Raw genomic sequence first — 20,277 nt, forward strand, 5'->3', positions numbered from 1 at the left:
CATTAAAATCTTTGTTATTGAGCACTTTTTTCCCAAGAAAATCCATCCTCTTTACAGGTGTAGCATATAAACATCATCATTGGTAAAATTACTACGCAGGTGTGCCTTGGGATGGTCACATTAAAGGTACTCTAACATGTGCACATAGCACAAAGCCACAGAAGTTGCAAGTTATGAAGTCGGCATGCCATCAGCATGCCATCAGCAGGAATGTCCACCTGAGCTGTATCCCGTAAGATGAACGTTGCTAATTTCATTACCAGAAATTGTCTCTAATGGTTTTTTTTGGCAGTACATTCAACCGCCCTCACAACTGCAGACCAGAATCTTCACCCGCAAGATCGTCAGAAAGCAGCCACCCAAACAGCTGATGCAGCACCTGGTTTGCACAAACCATCAGAAACCATCTGAGGAAAGTTCATCTGCGTGCAAATCGTCCTCACCACATTTTTGACCTGATAGCAGTTCAAATCATAACCAACGGTGCAGCTGTGAGACGGTTGGATGTACTGACAAATGCACTTTTCAAACAAATCGAATGCAGTTCAACGTGCTTTACAAGTTGAATGAAAACAAGAACATATGCAATAAGCAAAAACGGATCTTAAAAACAAAGAATAAGTAAAAAAGAAATTTTTGATAGTACAATATATGTTTGCTGCCAAAAGTTGGTTATGACAACGGTTGGGTGCACTGTCAAATTCACGGAAACAACATCAGAGACGGCTGGAAGTGAAATTAACTTTCAGTTCATGGACAACAGCTCTGGTGGACATTCCTGCAGTGAGTATGCCAACGGTACACTCCCGAAAAATGTGCAACATCTGTGGCATTATGGTGTGATGAAAATGTGACTTCTAGTGTGTGACGCCGCCCGTGCCTGAGTAATAATGACGCTGTTTAATCTTGATATGTCACACCTGGATTATCATTGAAAAGAAGTGCATCATAACACAGATTTTAACAAATTTGTGACCAAAATTTGAGAGAAATGTATCTACTGAATCTTAAATCTGTGAAAAATAGGAGCAAAAACAAAGGTGTTGCATTCTTAAAAAAAATCTGTGTATATTTATTTAAGAAATTTAGAGAAATATCAATAAAGTGCATTTAAAACATAAATTCAAGGCAATGAGAAGCAATTAATGTCTTACATGTCTCTCTATGGTGCTTTCGTCCACGCTGTCACAGCTGGAGGAGTCCTCACTGTGAATAGTTCGGTTTTCCTGATAAGAAATGAGTGAGAGAACAAAAAGTTAAGAGCAGTCGGGAGATACTCAAAGAGCAAAGGTCTCCTGGTCTAAGCACTGTTGCTGGCATCTCATAGCTATGATCAATTTGGTGCTTGTGTTATGATGTGGAGGGTCAAAGGTGAAAAATGAATTTAGGAATCAACACGGTCTGCATCTGGGTCATGTATGAAATGATTTCGACTTTCGCTGTAACCTGTACCTGCATCATGAGTGAGGAAGCTGTATTCGGAACGGCAGAGTCCGTCTCACATTCCTCGTCTGGCACCTGAATCACAAAACAGCAAACTGAAACTTTACCAACCAGCTGGTGTTTGTCTATAAAAGAGAAGTCCGACATAGACTACACTGGCTCCTAGAGCTGAGCACTGCACAGAGACAACGCTGCTAATCTCCCTTACATCATTTGTTTCTAAACAAAACATGTAATTACAGAAGTTGACAAAGTTTTGTTTTTTTTTATTATTTTAAAAATTGCCCCTGCCTAATTATCCTTTATTACAATACAACAACAGTGCTCCCTCATTCTCCCACATTCTTACCTGCATCTTGTTTAATCTGTATATCTTTGATTTTTTTCTGGTATATTTTGATTTTTGTATTTAAAACCTGTACATTTTTTTGTTCTTCTTTGATACATGCCTATTTTTGCACTTTTGTATATTTAATATTTTGTATATATTGATATTTTATATTTTTTTTCTGTACACACGGCTGCCATGACAAGTTAATTTCCCACAAGTGGGATAAATAAACGTGTCTAAGTCTAAGTCTAAGTCTAAGTTTAGCTGATCTTGTGCACAGTACCTGTGTGTAAGACTTGAATGGGTTTACTTTTTGCATCATCCCTTTAAATCTCCCGCAGTTCTGAAATAAAATGATACAAACACAGATTATATATATTATATAACAGAGGTGATACTGAAGAGGTGAGAAAAAACACAGTAAATGAAAAGACTCAAAGTTTGATCACTCCGATGACTTAAACTCTCGTCTTTGGCGCCACCTTGTGGTAGCAACAAGAATAACACTGCTACTGTACACATCAGTAGTACTGAACGTATGGTTTATGGGCCAAATGTAGGCAGCGATACAGCACAGGGTGGCAGGGTGGACTATTTTCAAATGCACAGTAAAAATTAAAAAATTATTTTGTACTGTTAATGTAAATTAAGTTTATTTAAAAGAAAAAATAATCACCAAAAATAGCTTGGACCTCAGGGCTAAACCCAGAATGTGCTCAAATCCTAAAAACGCCCCTGCGGACACCTGATGTGTGCTGAAAGTAAGCGTCCAATTATTCCAGGGGACATACATTAAAGGTCCCTCATTTATTTTTAATCTCCTCAGGAGTTTTGGCTTGAACGTAACTAAGAACCTCTTCTCATATTGGTAAGTCAGCATGCATACAACCTTAACATGTTACTTTTATCTTTCTATACAGTTTCATGCTCAGCAAAAACAGCTCATTTTTGACTGTTTAATTTCTAATAACACAGATGCACCTGTTTCTCCGGCACGTTGTTGTTGTCTGTTAAGCTTCCGCTGCTGGAGGACAGGTCACCGTGTAGAGGCTGGTTTTCCTGGAAAGGCCAGATACAAGCAAACAAAACACAAAGAGAGGATGTAATAAAGTCGGCGAACGGTACGGCGAGCACGGTCAATAAGAATTTTCTCTCTTCCAGTCATCAGTTTAGTGTCATCATCGGTGACAAAGCTGGTACCTTCATCTGTGAGGATTTGAACGGGTTGATTTTCTGCTTCACCCCTTTCAGTTTACCAGGATTCTGAAACACAACACGCAAGGTCAATTTTACGCACAATTAATGACAATATACTGGAATATACAGAGTAACAGCTGGTAACGTCCATTACTGGGGACAATTTTACGATTTTAAATCTCCAACTGACATTTAAAGTATGTTAAGGAGTTAAATTTCACTTTTAATTAAAAATCTAAATTTGGGAATATTAAAAAAATTGTTCAGTGATCGAGAAGGGGGGGTGACAATTTCAGGGGAAATTTAATTTCAAAACTCAGTGTTCATACCACCAGAAAACGTTTTTGTTTATCCGTCTGTGGAGAGAAACTAAGCAACAGTTTTAATGTGGAGCTAAAACAACGTCCAAACATAAACCCGTTTAAACTGATGTATAAAAACATGATTTTCACGAGGAACAGGGATGAAGAGGGAGTTTGACAATCACCAGCTGCTAATAGAGGTTACTGTTTATTTATTCATTTATTTATTCAGTTATTTCATATTTATTTTCTCCTAGTTTATCTTCTTTTTTCTGTAAATAATAATGTAAATTTGTTGATATTTGATTTTGGGGTATGTAGGTGCAACTATAGATGGTTAGATAATTAGAGTGTAGCTATAAATTAATAAGGAAGGGGTTAATTAAAATTCGTTGACTTATGGAGAAGGGCTGGGATTAAATACATTTTCTCTCGTCTTTCAAATATGTAAACAAAATCATTGTGTGTTTGACCATTTCTGTGGCTTCATGTTTTTATTTTCTATGTTTTGTTATGTTCTATAAATATTACTTTTTTTGTCTGTCTGCTTGTTTGTGTAGTCATTTCTCTATTTTTTTTTTACATGTTCGAAATAAATAAATGAAATTAAATTCAGAGAATAAAAACCTGATTAACTGGCCATGCAAACAGGGGTCTAAGTGTATGAAGGGGACTCTGGATGAGGGATTTCACCATATTCTGCCCACCTGATTAGAGTCTGAAACTCTGCCCTGATCCAGTGACTCTGAAGATGCAGCTTTGGAGACCTGCGGGAGAAAACCAGCTGAGCGGACGTCTCGTTGTCTGATGATCATGCATCACCATGGTTACCATTACAACTCTAACATGCACACAGTGCTGTGGTTACCTGGGAGGTAGACTTGAATGGGTTGACCTTCTGCATGACCCCTTGAAACATACCCGGGGTCTGAAATAGAGAAGTTCAGGTTCTGTTTTAAAATCATTTTCGGCTGGGACAATAACTAACGGATCATCCAAGATTAGTGTCACCAATTCAATATCAGAGCAAATGTTTCCCCTTCTGTGAGCTGTGACGTTGAATAACAGCCAGAGTAGTGTTTTTGCAGAATATTATGTCGTCACGGTGACGCTGACCTTTGAGCTTTTTTGGATGTGAAATGTCACAAATTCATCATTTTATTCCTATTAGACGTTTGTGTGAAATTTGTCACACCCAAAACAAAATTGTTTTAATCATGGCCAAAAACACATTTCGTGTGGTCACAGTGACCTTTGGCCACCAAATTTTAATCAGATCATTCTTGAGTCCAGGTGGACGTTTGTGCCAAATTTGAGAAATTTGCCTCAAGATCTTCTTGAGATAAAGCGTTCACAAAACGAGGGACACAAAGTCACAGGGACCTTTGACCTTTGATCACCAAATTCTAATCAGTTCATCTTTGACTCAAAGTGGACATTTGTGCCAAATTTGATTTATTTTCATTATCTTGCGATATTTTTACACCTTTTTTTAAGTTCTGTTGTTATGCAGAGTTTTATGCAGTGACTAATGACTTAATACACATGTAACCATTTTAATTAAAATCCTACGTGTCCTCTTGTTGCACGTTTGTCTGAGTAAAAGAAGAAAAGTAAAAAAAAATTCATTTTGAAGTGTCTAAATGACTAAAACATCATTAAATACACAATCTTGAAACGTCTTGTTTTACACATGAGTCCTAATAGGTCCAGTGTGTAGTGTGCTTTATTTATTTATTTTTTGTGGGAAATGTCCCACAAATTGCAAGAAATGAGTAGATTTGGAAAATTAAAAAATAAAAAAGCCAGTAAAAAATCACTACAAAGCTATATTTATATATTATCATATGTAAAAAAATTTTAAAAATATACAAAATTATTATCATTTTAAGCAGTTTTTAGGCAATATTTTGTATTTGTTTTGATTATTTGCTTCTGCTTACTTTTTGCTAATTTTCAGGTAATCTACTTTGACTTTTTATTTATTTATTACAATTGTTTGGGTATTTTCTTCTTAAGCTCATCCCTTTTTTCCATGGTTTTGAAAGAAAAAGATCAAGCCAATTTGCCTCGGTTTCAAAGGCCTTAAGTTAAAGTCGTGTTGGGTACTGCAATAGCTGTGAGGTGTTTTTAATAAAAAATAATAATAAAAAAGGAAACCAAATATAAGTTCAACAAAATATTTCTTCCACCCACCCGTCCTGCACAGTAATTGAAGTTATATTTTATATTTTTTCTCACCTGTGTGGAGTCTGCTCCCTGATCTAGTGACTCTGAGGAAGATGCTTTGCTGGACAGGGCCTAGATAAGAAGGAAACTTTAATCATATTTTACATTTTACATCTAAAATTATGACAAAAACTACTGACTGTTGCCATGTTTTACCTGTGAGGAAGACTTGAACGGGTTGACCTTCTGCATGACGCCTCTGAACACGCCAGCGTTCTGAAATTACAGGTGTAAAATATTTCATGCACTTATGCACTCAACATATGACAAAATGCAGTTTAAGCAACATTGAAATAATGCATCGTAGTATCCAGGTTTCTTTTCTAGAGTGACTGACTTTATGCAATAATAACATTTCATATTTAAATGCTAAGACATCTCCTGCGGTCTCCCTTTTGACAGAATAAATGAAATGAATCTTAGTTATTCTTAGACAGTAAGTGTGTAAATAACACAATCTCAACATTTAATGCGAAACATAAACTCCTTAAAACCAGTTTAAGTTGCGTTGGATACAGAAAAATGTTATCTACAGGGGTGATTTCAACAATTAATGAAAATAAAAATTAAAAAGAGCCGTTTAGACCTCTTGATATAAGAAAAGCAAAGCACTTTATCTGTGAAATGAAATTTCCACGATCATGCTCACCTGTCCTGCAGAGTAATGGAAGATATGTTTATTCTTCTCACCTGTGTGGAGTTTGTTCCCTGTTCGAGTGACTCTGAGGAGGGAGCTTTGCTGACCTCAGAGGGGGCCTAAATTAAGAAGAAAACTTATATTCTACATTTTATACTAAGAATTATGACAACTACAGCTGACTGTTGATATGTTTTACCTGGGAGGAGGACTTGAACGGGTTGACCTTCTGCATGACCCCTTTGAACACACCAGGGTTCTGAAAAACACACATCAAATATTTCATACAACCTTGTAGTTTCAGAAGCATAATTTTGATTTCAATTTTGTATTTCATATTTTAAATTAAAGCTCTTCTCACCTGTGTGGAGTCTGTTCCCTTTTCGAGTGACTCAGAGGATGCAGCTTTGCTGAGCTCAGAGGGAGCCTGAAAAAAAAAAAGAAGTAAACTTTTAATCACATTTTACATGAAGCAGTCAAAACAATTAATGTTGACATGATTTACCTGTGAGGTAGACTTGAATGGGTTGACCTTCTGCATAGCTCCCATCACCCCTGTCCTCTGATGTTTAAACAAGCACAGATTAATTATGACAAAATAAACATCAATGAGTCAGCAAAGTAGAAAAAAATAGGTCAGATCAAGAGTGACTTTCTCCTCGCACCTTTGTCTTTGGTTGAAGCTCCTCTGTGACATCAGTGCTGGCTGTAAATTCTGTATCCGGTCTGCTCAGGCTGTGCTTGATGGGGTTGTCAAGGTCCTGGTGATGAATGATGGTTTTAATTAACTGGAACAAACACATGTAAACAAACAAAACATCACAATAACCCCCACCCACAGTTTCCATACCTCTTTGCTGGGTCGTGGTGGGACCTCTGGAGTTGGAGCTGCTGAGCTTTTGTCTCTTTTGAACAAATGCATGCTGAAATACTGGGTGTTTTAAATATTAGGAAGTGAGATCAAATCATAGTTTTGAATAAATACAAATTCTTTAAGCCACACTGGCCATGCTGTTTTTTTGTTTTTTAGTACAATAGCACTATTGTATACATCAGCTGTCAAGGTCGTTGCTGCCCTCTGATTTCTAGATTGACCCACACTCCAAACTCCATTTAAAGATTTGACAATTAAAGCTACTGTGTATAAACGGTAAACTTAGGAAACTTGTTAAGTATGAGCTTACTGTTTATAAGAAAACTTGGAGTTTACTGACAAAATCGGCAACACCAGATGATAAATACTGTATACGTTTCACTACTATTTACACGTTGTTGTGGTCATATCGCCCGCCCGCCCACAAGATGGAAAAGCCGGTGTGACCGCTGAGCAAGTTTAACAGAAAAGTTATGATGTATTGGCACAAGTGGTACTTTTATTAAATACAATTTTGCCGAATTTAAGAATATGTCTAACTGAATGGTGATACAAATCGAAATCGCTTTCTGTGCTGTCAAACTTATTAAATAGGCAGCAAACCTTAAACTGGCTTAAACTTTGAACGGAGTCTGGCATGAGGCGTTTTTTCCACAATAGAACGTCACATGCAGCTCCACAATGAACGCGTTCAGAGGAATGTTTGACAAAACAAAGCCGGCAACAACACAATGACAATGCAAGGGTGCCTACCTCGATGTTGCGTTTAAAATACAAAACAAAGTGGCACTAACAAAAAAAGAAACGCTGTGTTGCAGAGCAACAACAGAAAGTTAAGCTGGAGTTAGTCAACACAGTCCTTCACTTCCCCCTCTGTAACGCAGAGACGTCAAACCGGTTTGGCCAAAACTGAGTCAAATCCTAAGGGCGTTAGATTACTGACGATAATATGACGCTCTGATTTCGAGTAAAGTTTCAGCCTAAAAGGCGAACAAAAGGATGGACGCTCCCCAACACAAATTTTGAATAGTTAGAGGTAAGTGCGCATGTCAATGTCCCCATTAGATTACCTGTGTTACCTGTATGAGGCCCCGCCCATTTCCTACAACACCTACATTTAACATTTTTAAATTAAATAAATACTGAAGGATTCAAAAATCAAGTTGTCCCGAAAGTTGAAAATCAAGAAGATTTTATAGTTTTAAAGTAAAATGGCAATATGCGACAAATTTAGCTAAATTTTTAGTCTGACATGCTTAAAACTACAAACAATCAAAAAAATACGTAAAGACATAAGAAGACTAGAAAAGCAAAATAGGATTTCAAACCACATAAACAAAAACAGATGCATAGTTTTAAAAGAAAAATAAGATTGCTATATGTTGAGCTGTATTTTAAATGTAAGATGCTTTAAATAAATAAATACCCTAACCTTTGAAAATGAAGTCTTAAGAAAATTTGGGTAATTAAAAGATGTTAAATCACATTTTCACAATTTTTTTTTAAAGTTTTAAAAGTGTAATAAACAAGCACATCAAATTCAGCTGTATTTTAAATGTAATATGTTGTCAATAGGTTAGTAATTACATTTAATTACAGCTCATATACAACACAATACCAGCACATCTGCTCGGTTTAATGTAGTGTAAACAGTCTCTCTTTTTTTCCAGCTCTCTCTCTCTCTCTCTCTCTCACACACACACGCAGACACACACACACACAGACGGGGGTGCCGGGAGCATTACCTGAGGTCAAAATAAGCAAACACAACGAACAGGCAAACAGTCTTTATTCAACAACTCAATGTTACATTAAATGTCTAAATATATATTAAAATAGAATATTTTACAAAAAGATATGGTTATGGTGGTTATGGTTAAAATAATGCAATGACAATGTGATGCACCGCCAAAATTTAGCTCACCGAAAGCCAAAGTGGTCATTAAAAAACCATTTAACCTTACAGTGATAGAAATATTTCTGTAGTCATAAAAAAATCGTCATATGAATAATTTTCTTTGAGTTTGACAGTTAAAAAGAATATTATTTAGGTTTAGATCATTCAGTTAGGAATATAATAACAGTATCTACACATATGTGCACATTTACACGGACACTACAGAACAAAACAGTCAAAATATATGGAGAGCAATTAAATGGATTTTGCATTTAGCTAAATGCATGAGCCCAAATATAATTCTATTTCGTCCACCCGTCGCACACCAATGTGAAAACTAAACAACAAAAAAGGTGATGAACGTACGTGTGTGTGGTTAATCTGTGTTTTTGATGCCATAAAGTGATATTAAAATAAATTACCCTATATACATCATGCATTTAATGGTGAGTATTACAATAATATATCCTTGTCAGAGTTAATATTTACAAACACGGTGATGTCTCTAAGCGAAATAAAGCAACTTTAATCTGATAAATAAAAACATACATACATTCAAATCTTACGAACTCCATGAGGCGATGCACGTGCCGCCTTTCGTGTGCACAATTTTATCTTTTTGAGTCTCAATGTAGATTTTTAACTATCAATAACTTTTTGACAAAACTATCTGAAACAGGGACTGCAATGAATTATAGGAACTGCTGCTGGTGATATTTAAAAAATACAAAAAATCCATACTTTGTGGGTTGTTATTAAACTATTAAACTCAGTTTAAATGTGCAAATTAATGGGGCACTTATTTTTTTCAATCTAGTGCCTGGTTTTCAGTTGTTTTTTTTTATCCTAATTACTAACAATGAGAATTATTTTTGAAATTGGTCCAGTATTGAGCGACAAGCTGTAATGTAACCACTTGGGGCATTCGCGCACCATCAATTTACATCCACTGAAAGTGCTTATTTTTGCCACTGACACGTTTAGATTATCTTAAGTTTCTGACATCATTATGGAAATTATCCCTCTAAAAATAAGAGCTTTTTATAAAGAGTAAGATCCATTTTGTTTAACCAGAACCAGACTCCATTTAAATAAAAATGTAATTTTAGAGTGTATCACGTCAGCGTGTTTTCACATCTAACTGGGTAAAATCGGGTTGGTTTCAGTCAAACCAGAGTTGTTTATTGCTGAGTCAATGGAAAGATGAACCGAGATGGCTTTTGTGAATTTTATTTTGTTTCTGTTGAACCTGAAAAAATGTGTTAAAATAGTGATAAAATCACAGTTTATTTACATGGAGTCTGGTGGGTTTGGCGAGGGTGATTTTGGGGCCGTTTCTGATTGAATAAAAAGGATCTTACGGTTTAACAACAAGGTCTTTCTCTGTTGGGATCATTTCCATAATGTCTGAAGAGACTTCTAATAACAATCTGAGCCCGTCAGTCGCAAAAAAAAAAAAAAAGCACTTTTAGTGGATGTAAACTGATGGTGCACGACTGCCCCAGGTGCCACCGAGCCACCAAAACATTAAAAAAAAAAAAAGAGAAAATGGGGTCCAGATTTAAAAATACATAAGTGAGCCTTTACACCATATATGTCCACAAAGTGAAATTTTGAAACACCATTAAATTTAAAGCTTTTAACCCGAGAACAAACAGTGCAAACAGTGCTCGGAGTGGTGTGTACCTGTTATTTTGACGCTCCCCCTGTGGGCACAGTAAACATCACACTGTGTAATACAAATACAACAAGACAAAAATAAAGCCTCAGATGTTACCAAAATTAAATAACATCTCTCTGTCAAAACCACAACATAAAGAAAGACCTTTTTCTAGCTTCACAGTGGTTGCATATTTTGCAGCAGTCTAATGATTTACTGGAATATTTTATTTACTGTATAAACTTTAAATAATTTCCTGCCATTTTTAAACTACTTAAAAAGGTCCTTAAATTAATGTCATTGTCGTGTTATTAACTTAAAAAGAGGTACTGACCAACTGGGTGGACGACTTCCTTTAAGCCAACAGTTCCCTCATTTGGCCAGGAGGTGGGGCTGGTGCTGCTTTATCACGCAGGCTGTTGCTCACACGAATCCAGTCGCATCTTGCAGCTCCTCTCTGATGGCGTTGAGCTCCACGACCAAATCATTCAGCACATTTGCCACCTCCTTTATTTGAGCCACCACCTCCTTCTTGCAGCCTTTCTTCAGCTCTCGGGACTCCTTGATGAAGTACTTGTCCATGCCTTTGAAGAGTCCTTGGACCGAGACGATCGCCGCGTCCGTTATCTCCGTCCCCCGCATCACGGGCGAGTCCACCATGCTGATCATCTGCACCGACCTGCGGATCTCCCAGTCCTCAGAGTAGTGCTGGGTGCCGGACCTGAGGAAAGGGTGGCCGCGGAGTTTGTACAAGCCCTGATTGACAAAGTGGAGGATCTTCCCGATGGCCCTCAGGTCGGCCTCATAGTCGTCCAGTACCAACTCCACCTGGAGAGGAAGACGGACAGTCCACAGTCTAATGTTAAATATTTAAAAAAACCATTGAAAGTTCAAGCATGAGACGGGACAGTGCGTCATCATTGGTGTGCTTGATCTGTATGCTTTTGCCAGTGAACGCAGAAATGCTTCACAGTTAATAAAATGCACAAATTCACTTTTTAATTGAACTAGGGATGCACCAATTTTATTATTTTTTGGTTCTGATAGTGATACCAACGTTTAAAACGTTATAGTAAAAGCGTGTACGTTTAACGGGGAATTGTAGTCATTTTTTACAGCGGTACCAAAGTTGGCATCGAGGATGATGGAATTTCACTGGTGTCGGTATCGACGACTGAATTTCTGGTATCCCTCCATGTGTCCCTTACCTTCTTCCGGTCCTGCATGTTGTTAACGTTGTCCGAGATGGCCGCGGAGGCTGAAGTGATTCCTCCGGCCGTCGCCACGCCCACACCAACAGCTGTAATCACCAGAGAGGCACCAAAGGTGAAAGGTGCCAGAGCCAAACCGGCGATGGCCGTCACACCACCCACGGCTGTGGTGGTGCCGCCAGTGATGCCGGCAATCTTGGCCTTGTGGTGGAAATTGTTGATGTCATCGGCGATGGCGTGGAGCGTGATGACGGACTGCCAGAGGACCTCTGCTCGCTCTGTGAAGACTTTGTTGAAGACGCGTAGGCCCCGATTGACCTTATCCGCCAGGATGGTGAATGACCTTTGATTTATTCAGGAGTGAACAACAACAGCTTCAGTGCAGACGGACTTTAACAGGAAATAATTCAATATTTTGTATTTCTCGCTTATCAGTCTGACAGCGAGTTAACGTGAAGTGGCAACAGCAAACATTCCCGGTGTTCCAGTGTAACCAGCAATTAATCGGTTAAGGAGATCCAGGACAAGATGTTCTCTTCTGTATGGCAGCTTTTAAAGATTTTTTTTGGGAGGGGGGGTCTTTTTTGCATTTATTAGGATAGTACAGCTATAGCATGAAAGGAGGAGTCTGAAATGTTGAACTGATCTTTAAATTTTCACAGATTTTGTTTTTGATGATCCACAAATAACCAATTTTAGTGCTGAGAGTTGAAACAACGACAGCAAAATAGTCCCTGCAGCGCACTTTGAAAGCATCACAGACGTCACATTAAACAGACTTACTTAGACTCGTCCTCTTTCAGGACTTTTTCCTCATCGTCTGACGGCACCTCATCCCATTCTGAAATCAGCAACATTCAAATTTATTTTTATTGCTCAGTTTTATTCAATCTGTAACTTAAAGGGACAGTTCACCACAAGGTAAAAAAATAAATTTTTCCTCTTACCTGCAGTGTTATTTATCAGTCTAGATTGTTTTGGTGTGAGTTGCAGAGTGTTGGAGATGTCTGTCTTCTCTCTATAGTAGAACTAGATCGACTTCGAAATTCGAAATATTGAAAAACTCAACAGAAATGGCATTTTACAGAAAACATGACCCAACTCAAAATAATCTACAGACTGTGTCATAAACCGGGGGTGTCAACCTGATAATGGTTCATAGAACAAAGAGTCGTTATTTTCTAAAATCACAAAGTTTGCCACGAAACAATATAGATTTTATTTTATTCAAGTACACCTGATGGATATGAGACATTATGAGGAAATAGCCTTAGCATCGCCTGCCTGTTTGAATGTTGAGGACGGAGGTGTGCTTGGACAGAAATGGTGACATAGACCCAATAAAGGCATTTCTTAAAGGATGACGATATGTATCTATGTTTTTACTTAGCCTTAATGATTCTGTATTGTTGATCATTTATAATTGATATATATAGCTCCAGACTGGCGTATTATAACAGCACTAGTTTGTGCTCGTGGACAGTAATGTCTTCAGCTCCAACACTCACAGCAAAACAATCTAGACTGATAAATAACACTACGAGTGAGAGGAAAATATGTATTTACGATTTTGGAGTGAACTTAAAAAATTTAAAATAAATGTGATTGTGACTCACGCTCCACAGTGTTCCACCACTCCATCAAACTGTCAGTGTCCTGTGACCAAAAAAGGCACGACAGTTCACAGCTGAGCTACTAGAGAAGTTTATGCACGTACATAAACAGAAACATGAGTGCGTGAAATATTTCTGTTTGGCCACTTTAAAGAGAAACTGACCCCGTCCCCGCTATCATACTCCAGACCTGCCATCGCGTGCTCGTCATTCTGAGCAGCCAGCCACTCCGCCTGAACCAACAGTGAGGGACAAAAACAAGCCAGTTTACACGTCAATGTCAACTACATATTCACACAGATGAGTCATCATTACCTGGCGTTATGTAAAACTACCAAGACTTTCCTACACTCTGGTCGGTGTGTCGCTTAGCGTGTACATTATGTTGCTGAACCGGCCCGGTCACATGTCAAAGGAATGCGTCCCATCAGGAACAGAGATGTGGAGATAACTACGCCAACGGTGGAAAACAAAAACATTTCATAACAGTTTTTTTCAATCGCCATGTGAAAATCAGCAAACTGCACCTTGTATAAATAATGCCAGACGGTTTTATGTGTATAAGAAAGTGTGTTTTTCTATTGAATCCTGCTCGAACAGCAAGGTTCTGTCAAAATACGAACAATCGTGATTTAATCGTGTTTAAACAACAACAAAATTTGGTTTTCTGTGGAGCACGTACCTGTTTTCGGACTGACGTAACTGCCGTGCTTTGTGTAACATTAAGATTCTCACACTTATGTTGACCTCTGACCTTTCGGATACAAAATGTCTTCATTTTATCATTTGTGTGAAATTTTGTCATAATTAGGGTATGAATTCTTGAGTTATGGCCAAAAAGCATATTTTGTGAGGTCCATCAAAATCCACCAAACCAGTTTATTCTTGTGTAAAAGTGGACGTTTGTGTCAAATTTGACGAAACTTAAAGACCTTTGTGAGATAATGCTTTTTTGAGAAAAAAAAACGACCTAAGGTTGCATAGACCTCGACCTTTTACCACCAAAATCGAATCAACTTATCGCTGAGCCCATGGAAACGTTTGTGCCAAATTTGAAATAACGGCCTCGAGCTGTTCTCGAAAAAATGATTCACGAGAATATCTGCGTCTCCAAACTGGGAGCTTTTGGAGAAGCCATCTACTGTATGTGAAACTCTGACAGAGGATTAATACCTCACACAACCCCACCTCAAAAAATCCAGACTGTCCCTTTAATATCATTCAGTTTTCCACTTTGACGTGTGAAACGTACTTTGGCGGCCTCTGACAGGAAGTCACTAGACGCAGCTCCTGGTGGATCCTCAAACTCTTGCTGCGTGGCTTTGTTCTGGCGTGACAGAGATAATAAAAAGTGTCACTGTCTTGTTTTTAAGATCTGACCGCAGAATGCCTCTTCCCTCGTGTGATTAGAAATAACGCTCACCTTAGCTTTGTGTTTTTTGAGGCCTTTAAGTTTAGACTGCTTCTTCTGTTGATCAGAAAAAAAATGTTTGAGAATCAAACATTTAATAAAGTGGTAAAAGCAAATATAAAAGTGACTAAAATACCGGTTTGCAGGTATCCACTTCATCTTCTTCGCTGTCATACATCTCTCCAGGTTTCATGAAATCTTTTCCTGTTTCGGTGAAATCATCCTCGGCAAAGGGATCCTGCAACAGGAAACAATTCAACTCAAGTATTGCATAATAAAATTGCCTGAGCTTATGTTACGCATTAAATAAACACTGAACTTACATCGCATGCTTGCTGAGGTGTGTGGTGGCTGAATCCAATCGGTTCACTTGGTCCGTTGGCCATCTTAGATTTGCGTGGGATGGGAATCGGGACTTTTTTTGTTTTCTGTCACAAGAAACAAAAAAAATGTGTCAAGTAAAACTTAATAATAATAATAATAACAAATTTATTTGCATGACAAAATCCACGCTTTAAATGCAAAACAAAGTGCTGAGCAAAAAAAATATATATAAATTTGATAGACAATCAGCAATTGGCTGTTATATCCATTTAGACGTGTGTGCAGCTAAAAATGATTATTAAGAAATATTTCTTATTTTTCATAAATCAGCAAATAACTACCATATATTTACAAGAAAAATATAGAAATATAAATTTTTGCAATGTCAAATGACGTATCTCAACTTTTAGTCAAAGAGCACCAGATTAAAACAGCAAAAAGGCAAACAAGAAAAAATAGACAACAATAAAAAGAAATTGCAAGACCAAAAATCACAATAATAAGCAATAAAAGTTTAAAAAATAAATAAAAGTCAATAGAACAGATAAAATTTCAGCCCAATCCTGCAACACTACTTAGACTCATGCTGTGAGGAGGAAAAAAAACAAACATTTTCTTCTCTTCAGCATAAAGTCTGAGGTAACACAATCACTCTGTTTAACTTCTTTCATCCTTGCCGTCTTTACAACAATTTGACGCAACACAAGCATTCGTGAAAGGTTTACACTTATACTTAGAGAGAGATCTGAGTCACCTGCTGTGAAATTATACTCCTACTGTGGCACAATGACGCATTAGACGGTAGGCGCCTATGATCATTGTTTCTATTGTTGCTAATCTGGTCTGTCAAAATGATTGGTGCCCTGATTGCTCTGTTCCTGTTGTTTATACAAAGCTGTTACACTGAGCTTTAACAACTGCTGCCGTTCACTTATTAATGGTGTCACCCTACAAAATTACTTTTCAGATGTAAAACATACCGCTTTGCAGTCTTCGTCGTCTAACTCGTCTGCCGAGAAGCTGCTCTTCTTTTTCTGATGACTGCCATCATCCAGTATGTCCTCCTAATTAAAACATTTATGAGAAATAAAAATTTCTTCCATCTCTGTTTGTCGTGCAGATAAACATTTCACACAAACATGTTTACCTTCGAGCTGCGACGCCCCATATGCAGCAGTTTTGACTTTATTGTTTTTTTCTATTGATGGAGAAAAATAACATTAAGTGAGAGCAAGAAACACAATATTAATGAAAAATTAAAAGAAAAAATATAGTTACAGGTTTGCAGTCTTCCATTCCACGTGGATCTTCATCATCATTTAATCCAGCGGACGCGTGGCGTGCTTTTTCGAAGTGCTCGTCCTCCATGAAAGCAGCCTGAGAAACAGATTCAAAACTAGATTTAGTATTCTAGGTAGTAATTCAGGAGGAATAATGAAAAAACATGCTGCATAAAGGAGACACTACAAACAAGTAACCACATTTTTTGCAACAAATCAATGTGAACCCCTTGAAACCTGAGCAAACTGGTTATATATAAATGAAAACCACGTAAAGCAATGAACATCACAAGAATTTACCCAAAATTAGACAGGAATTCCTAAAAAGTTACAAGAAAATAACCTGAAAATTAGCGCACACAAAAAAGAAAAATCAAAAATCAAGAAAATGATTTGGGGAAAAAAAGTGCCACGAATATAAATGTAAATTATTGTCTTAGAATTATTTTCTAATATTTTTCTCTCTAACAAGAAACATAAGAAACTAATTCTGATCCAGGCTTCAAGGGGTTAAAGGAAAAATAATTATTTTTGAGCATAAATCAAGTCAGCAAATAGTTACCATATATTTACAATAAAAAAACATATTTTTTAAATTTTTGCAATGTCAAACAAGCAATAGTAAAACAGCAAAAAGGCAAATGAAAAAATAACAACAATTAATAGAATTTGCCAGACTAAAGCTTACAGAAATAAACAATAAAATGTTTAAAATAAAATAAAAGTCAACAGAATTAATGAACACACGGGAAAAAAAGAAGCAGCAAAGATAATATTTAAAAGCTAAGGCAACACATGTTGAGGCACCTTAAGGAAAAGCCTAAAGAGATACTTAATGTCTTAAGGTTTAATTTTAAACATGTTAATTGAAGTTAAGCCCCTGATATCATATAATGGTAATAACAAGAAAAGTAGTACCTTGCTCGTTGACTTTAGACTCATCTCCTCTACGTCCTCAAAAGCATCATCCTAAAAATGAAATAATTTTTGTAACTTGAATAAAAGTTGTTTCAGAATAAAACATGTTTTTCTCTGCATGTCTATTGACTCTATTTAAATACAGGATTTGCAGAGAGAGATTAGGCTGCGCTAACATTATTGGCTTTATATTATTTGTAGAATAAGACTCCAACTCATCTGGACCAAATATTTCCAATAACTCCAGACTCGTAAAAATCCAAAAGTCAAAATTTACTGGAAAAAATATATTGATGTTATCATTTCCTAAATTAACTTCATGTTTTTATCTGATGAAATACTGTGGTTCAATTCACATTTGTTGGTTTTTAGCCTCCCAAAAACATTTTCAGTTCATTAAAAAAAAGGTTTTTTTCCTGCTTGCTGCACACAAATAGAAGCACCATAAATTACATTATTCATTAAGGAAAGTTGATTTTACATATGTATTTTTTAAAAACCCAACATATTAAATCTAATAAATCACTTTATTCAAACTGAGAACTTACAGGGTAATTACATCTGAAAATAGACAATAAACATTCAAAGCTTCATTTAAAAATCTCAATAGAAGCTTCAAAAGTGGAAAAAAAACATCATTGAAATTAACAGTTATTCTAATACTGTATCGCTAACTGATAAACTGGCTGTTACCTGGGACTTCTTACGAGGTGTGTAGCCATGTGCACCCAAAAATTCATCTTGTGATTTCTCCTGAGGGGGAAAAAAATTCCAAACATGTCACGCTGCTTAGAGTTCTTCATACCACGAATGCAATTGCTCAAGCACAGCACACACACACATACACACACACACACACACACGCACACACACACACACACTGTACATGGACACTACCTTTGAGTTTTTGCGAGGTGTATATCCGTGGGCTCCCTTCGGTTCAGAGAAAAAGTTTTGATGTTACACACAATCATCAAAAGGTAAAAACAAACAGGCTGTAAATAAGCAGAGAAGACGTGCGATACCTTTTCTACAGTGATGGCAAATCCTCTTTGAGGCACAAACCTGATTTTTACCTTCTTTTTTTTCTTCTGGAGAGAGAAAAGATGCGATTTCCCAAATTAAAGCCAGAATATCCAAAGTTCTCCCTTTAAATGCTCATTTTAGTAATTCTGTTGTTGATTTCAACCAATATAACATCCAGACATCAATATGCAAATTGTTGTGTATTATTATATCAGGAATAACAAAACATACAAGTCCATGGCCGTCATACTGGGCTTCTCCATCCTCCTCCTCCTCACCGGTGCTGCCATCCAAAACTGTCCCCTGTAGACAACAAAACGCTGCATCAAAAGCTGCCAAATGTTACCTGTTAACAACATTTGGCCTCAAAGGGATACATCAGATCCTCAAAGTGGTGTTTAATAAGGTACTTATCCAAAGCTTGTGTATTACTTCCAGTACTTGTCAGTTGGCACACCCGCAGTTTGGAGAAGCAGACAGGAGTACTGACACTGAAGCTAAGTAATATATTCATCCATATTTGACTGATTTGCGACAGGAAATGAAGATTATATCCCTCTCCTCACAATAATTTAACATAGCTGAAAACAGGAGCCGCTGGCTCATTCAGTTAGTTTGTTTGCGATATTGTGGGAGTTTGGTGTATAAAAAACAAAAAAACTTATTGAATGAGGCAGAGGTAGACCAGCAGCTCCTGTGTTCAGTTACGTAAAATTACTGTTTTAGTAAATGGAGTCTGGTGGCTTTGACGTAAACATAGATGAGGAATTTTGACAGATTTACCATCAGAAATCACTGTCTGACATCAAGGTAAAACTGTGAAAATACTCTAAAAACTGATATTGGTTGTTCTTATGTGACTAAAATACATTTTGCTGCCCCCGTTCCTCAGCAGTACATCAGTTAGCCTCTGTTAGAGTATGTACGTCTGCTCCTCCAAACTCTCTTTGAGAAATTAAAGCATATAAACATTTTTTTCCAAGACTGTAACAGTTAGAGATTTTTAAAATGATTTTCAAAGTTTGACTTTGACTTTAAGGATATGAATTAATGCACAGCGAGCTTTCTGCATTATAGGGAGAATTTGAGGTGCTGATGTTGAATATAAGCTTTGCAACTTTAAATAAAGGGTGACATTTTTAAAAGGATCTAACTAGTCTGATCAAGGATTGACAGACTGCAGGTGCTTTACCTCTGACCATCTGCGTACGATGGAGTCTTTCTTGCTGATGCTTTTCTTACTGATGCCATCGTCCTGTTGTGGAATTACAAAGTAAAAGTCATCAGAGCCGCAGTATTGATGTAAGAAGTCACATGTATGTAACTTTTTAGACACGCGACAGAATGGCTGGTGTTTTGTCAGATTCAGAAGATTTTAAGCAGCACTAAAATCACTGTACTTCAGCAAAAAACCATACATGCACTTTGGATAACTCGCCTTTGATTCTTGAGGTAAATGTCCATTACTGTGTTTTCTCTCTGGCACAAAGGAGGAAGCGGATGCTCTTCTGAGCAGCTGATTGACTTTAGTCTTCAAAGGCTTCTTCTAAAAACCCCAAAAGAAGACATTTTTAAACAACCACTGGTTTATTAATACTGTCCAGACATACAGAAACAAGATAACATACTTTGTAGTCCAGCCCATTCTGCTCTTCATCTTCATTCTCCTCTTCAGACATGTGCATGTCTGAAGAAAACTCCTGAAAAAAAAAGCGCTCACTTTTAAACCGACAACAACGTTTTTTGACTCGATTTATTTAAGCAGATTTTACATATGAATAAATTGTTTAATTGTCTTTACAGTGAAGTTATCTTATCAGTACTCTGACACACTACAGTTTAAATACTTTTCTAATCATAGATCCAAAAACAGATGCAAAATAATGTATAAATTAAGCATACCATGCCTATATACTTTACATTT

The 20,277-nt window shown here is 37.0% G+C and overlaps 2 protein-coding genes across 9 annotated transcripts in view; both read right to left on the reverse strand.

The window, feature by feature from the left end:
* Positions 1–8,068, reverse strand: part of LOC121961845 (uncharacterized) — a 38,606-nt gene extending 30,538 nt beyond the window's left edge. The window contains exons 1-16 of the mRNA XM_042511890.2: positions 7,767–8,068; positions 6,990–7,070; positions 6,805–6,900; positions 6,645–6,701; positions 6,501–6,566; positions 6,339–6,398; positions 6,193–6,258; positions 5,659–5,718; positions 5,515–5,574; positions 4,142–4,201; positions 3,981–4,040; positions 2,975–3,037; positions 2,756–2,833; positions 2,058–2,117; positions 1,453–1,518; positions 1,155–1,226 (exon numbers count right to left, since the gene is read on the reverse strand). Coding sequence (XP_042367824.2) covers positions 1,155–1,226; positions 1,453–1,518; positions 2,058–2,117; positions 2,756–2,833; positions 2,975–3,037; positions 3,981–4,040; positions 4,142–4,201; positions 5,515–5,574; positions 5,659–5,718; positions 6,193–6,258; positions 6,339–6,398; positions 6,501–6,566; positions 6,645–6,701; positions 6,805–6,900; positions 6,990–7,061 — 996 coding nt within the window. The 5' untranslated portion in view covers positions 7,062–7,070; positions 7,767–8,068. The remainder of the gene's footprint in view (positions 1–1,154; positions 1,227–1,452; positions 1,519–2,057; positions 2,118–2,755; positions 2,834–2,974; positions 3,038–3,980; positions 4,041–4,141; positions 4,202–5,514; positions 5,575–5,658; positions 5,719–6,192; positions 6,259–6,338; positions 6,399–6,500; positions 6,567–6,644; positions 6,702–6,804; positions 6,901–6,989; positions 7,071–7,766) is intronic.
* Positions 8,069–8,785: 717 nt separating this feature from the next.
* The window catches only part of LOC121961838 (uncharacterized), a 29,451-nt gene continuing 17,959 nt past the window's right edge, over positions 8,786–20,277 (reverse strand). For all 8 annotated transcript variants that reach the window (XM_088073277.1, XM_088073274.1, XM_088073276.1 and 5 more), the window contains 20 exons: positions 19,982–20,053; positions 19,792–19,899; positions 19,546–19,608; positions 18,585–18,656; positions 18,353–18,418; positions 18,225–18,260; positions 18,021–18,080; positions 17,328–17,378; positions 16,408–16,506; positions 16,277–16,327; positions 16,110–16,193; positions 15,129–15,233; positions 14,942–15,043; positions 14,818–14,862; positions 14,647–14,721; positions 13,559–13,627; positions 13,398–13,437; positions 12,565–12,622; positions 11,779–12,124; positions 8,786–11,398 (listed from right to left, as the gene is read on the reverse strand). In XM_088073277.1, coding sequence (XP_087929403.1) covers positions 10,994–11,398; positions 11,779–12,124; positions 12,565–12,622; positions 13,398–13,437; positions 13,559–13,627; positions 14,647–14,721; positions 14,818–14,862; positions 14,942–15,043; positions 15,129–15,233; positions 16,110–16,193; positions 16,277–16,327; positions 16,408–16,506; positions 17,328–17,378; positions 18,021–18,080; positions 18,225–18,260; positions 18,353–18,418; positions 18,585–18,656; positions 19,546–19,608; positions 19,792–19,899; positions 19,982–20,053 — 2,007 coding nt within the window. In that variant the 3' untranslated portion in view covers positions 8,786–10,993. The remainder of the gene's footprint in view (positions 11,399–11,778; positions 12,125–12,564; positions 12,623–13,397; positions 13,438–13,558; positions 13,628–14,646; positions 14,722–14,817; positions 14,863–14,941; positions 15,044–15,128; positions 15,234–16,109; positions 16,194–16,276; positions 16,328–16,407; positions 16,507–17,327; positions 17,379–18,020; positions 18,081–18,224; positions 18,261–18,352; positions 18,419–18,584; positions 18,657–19,545; positions 19,609–19,791; positions 19,900–19,981; positions 20,054–20,277) is intronic.

This window comes from Plectropomus leopardus, chromosome 23 (genome assembly GCF_026936395.1).
Source record: "Plectropomus leopardus strain MGB_pleo_1.0 chromosome 23, ASM2693639v1, whole genome shotgun sequence".
NCBI lineage: Eukaryota > Metazoa > Chordata > Actinopteri > Perciformes > Serranidae > Plectropomus > Plectropomus leopardus.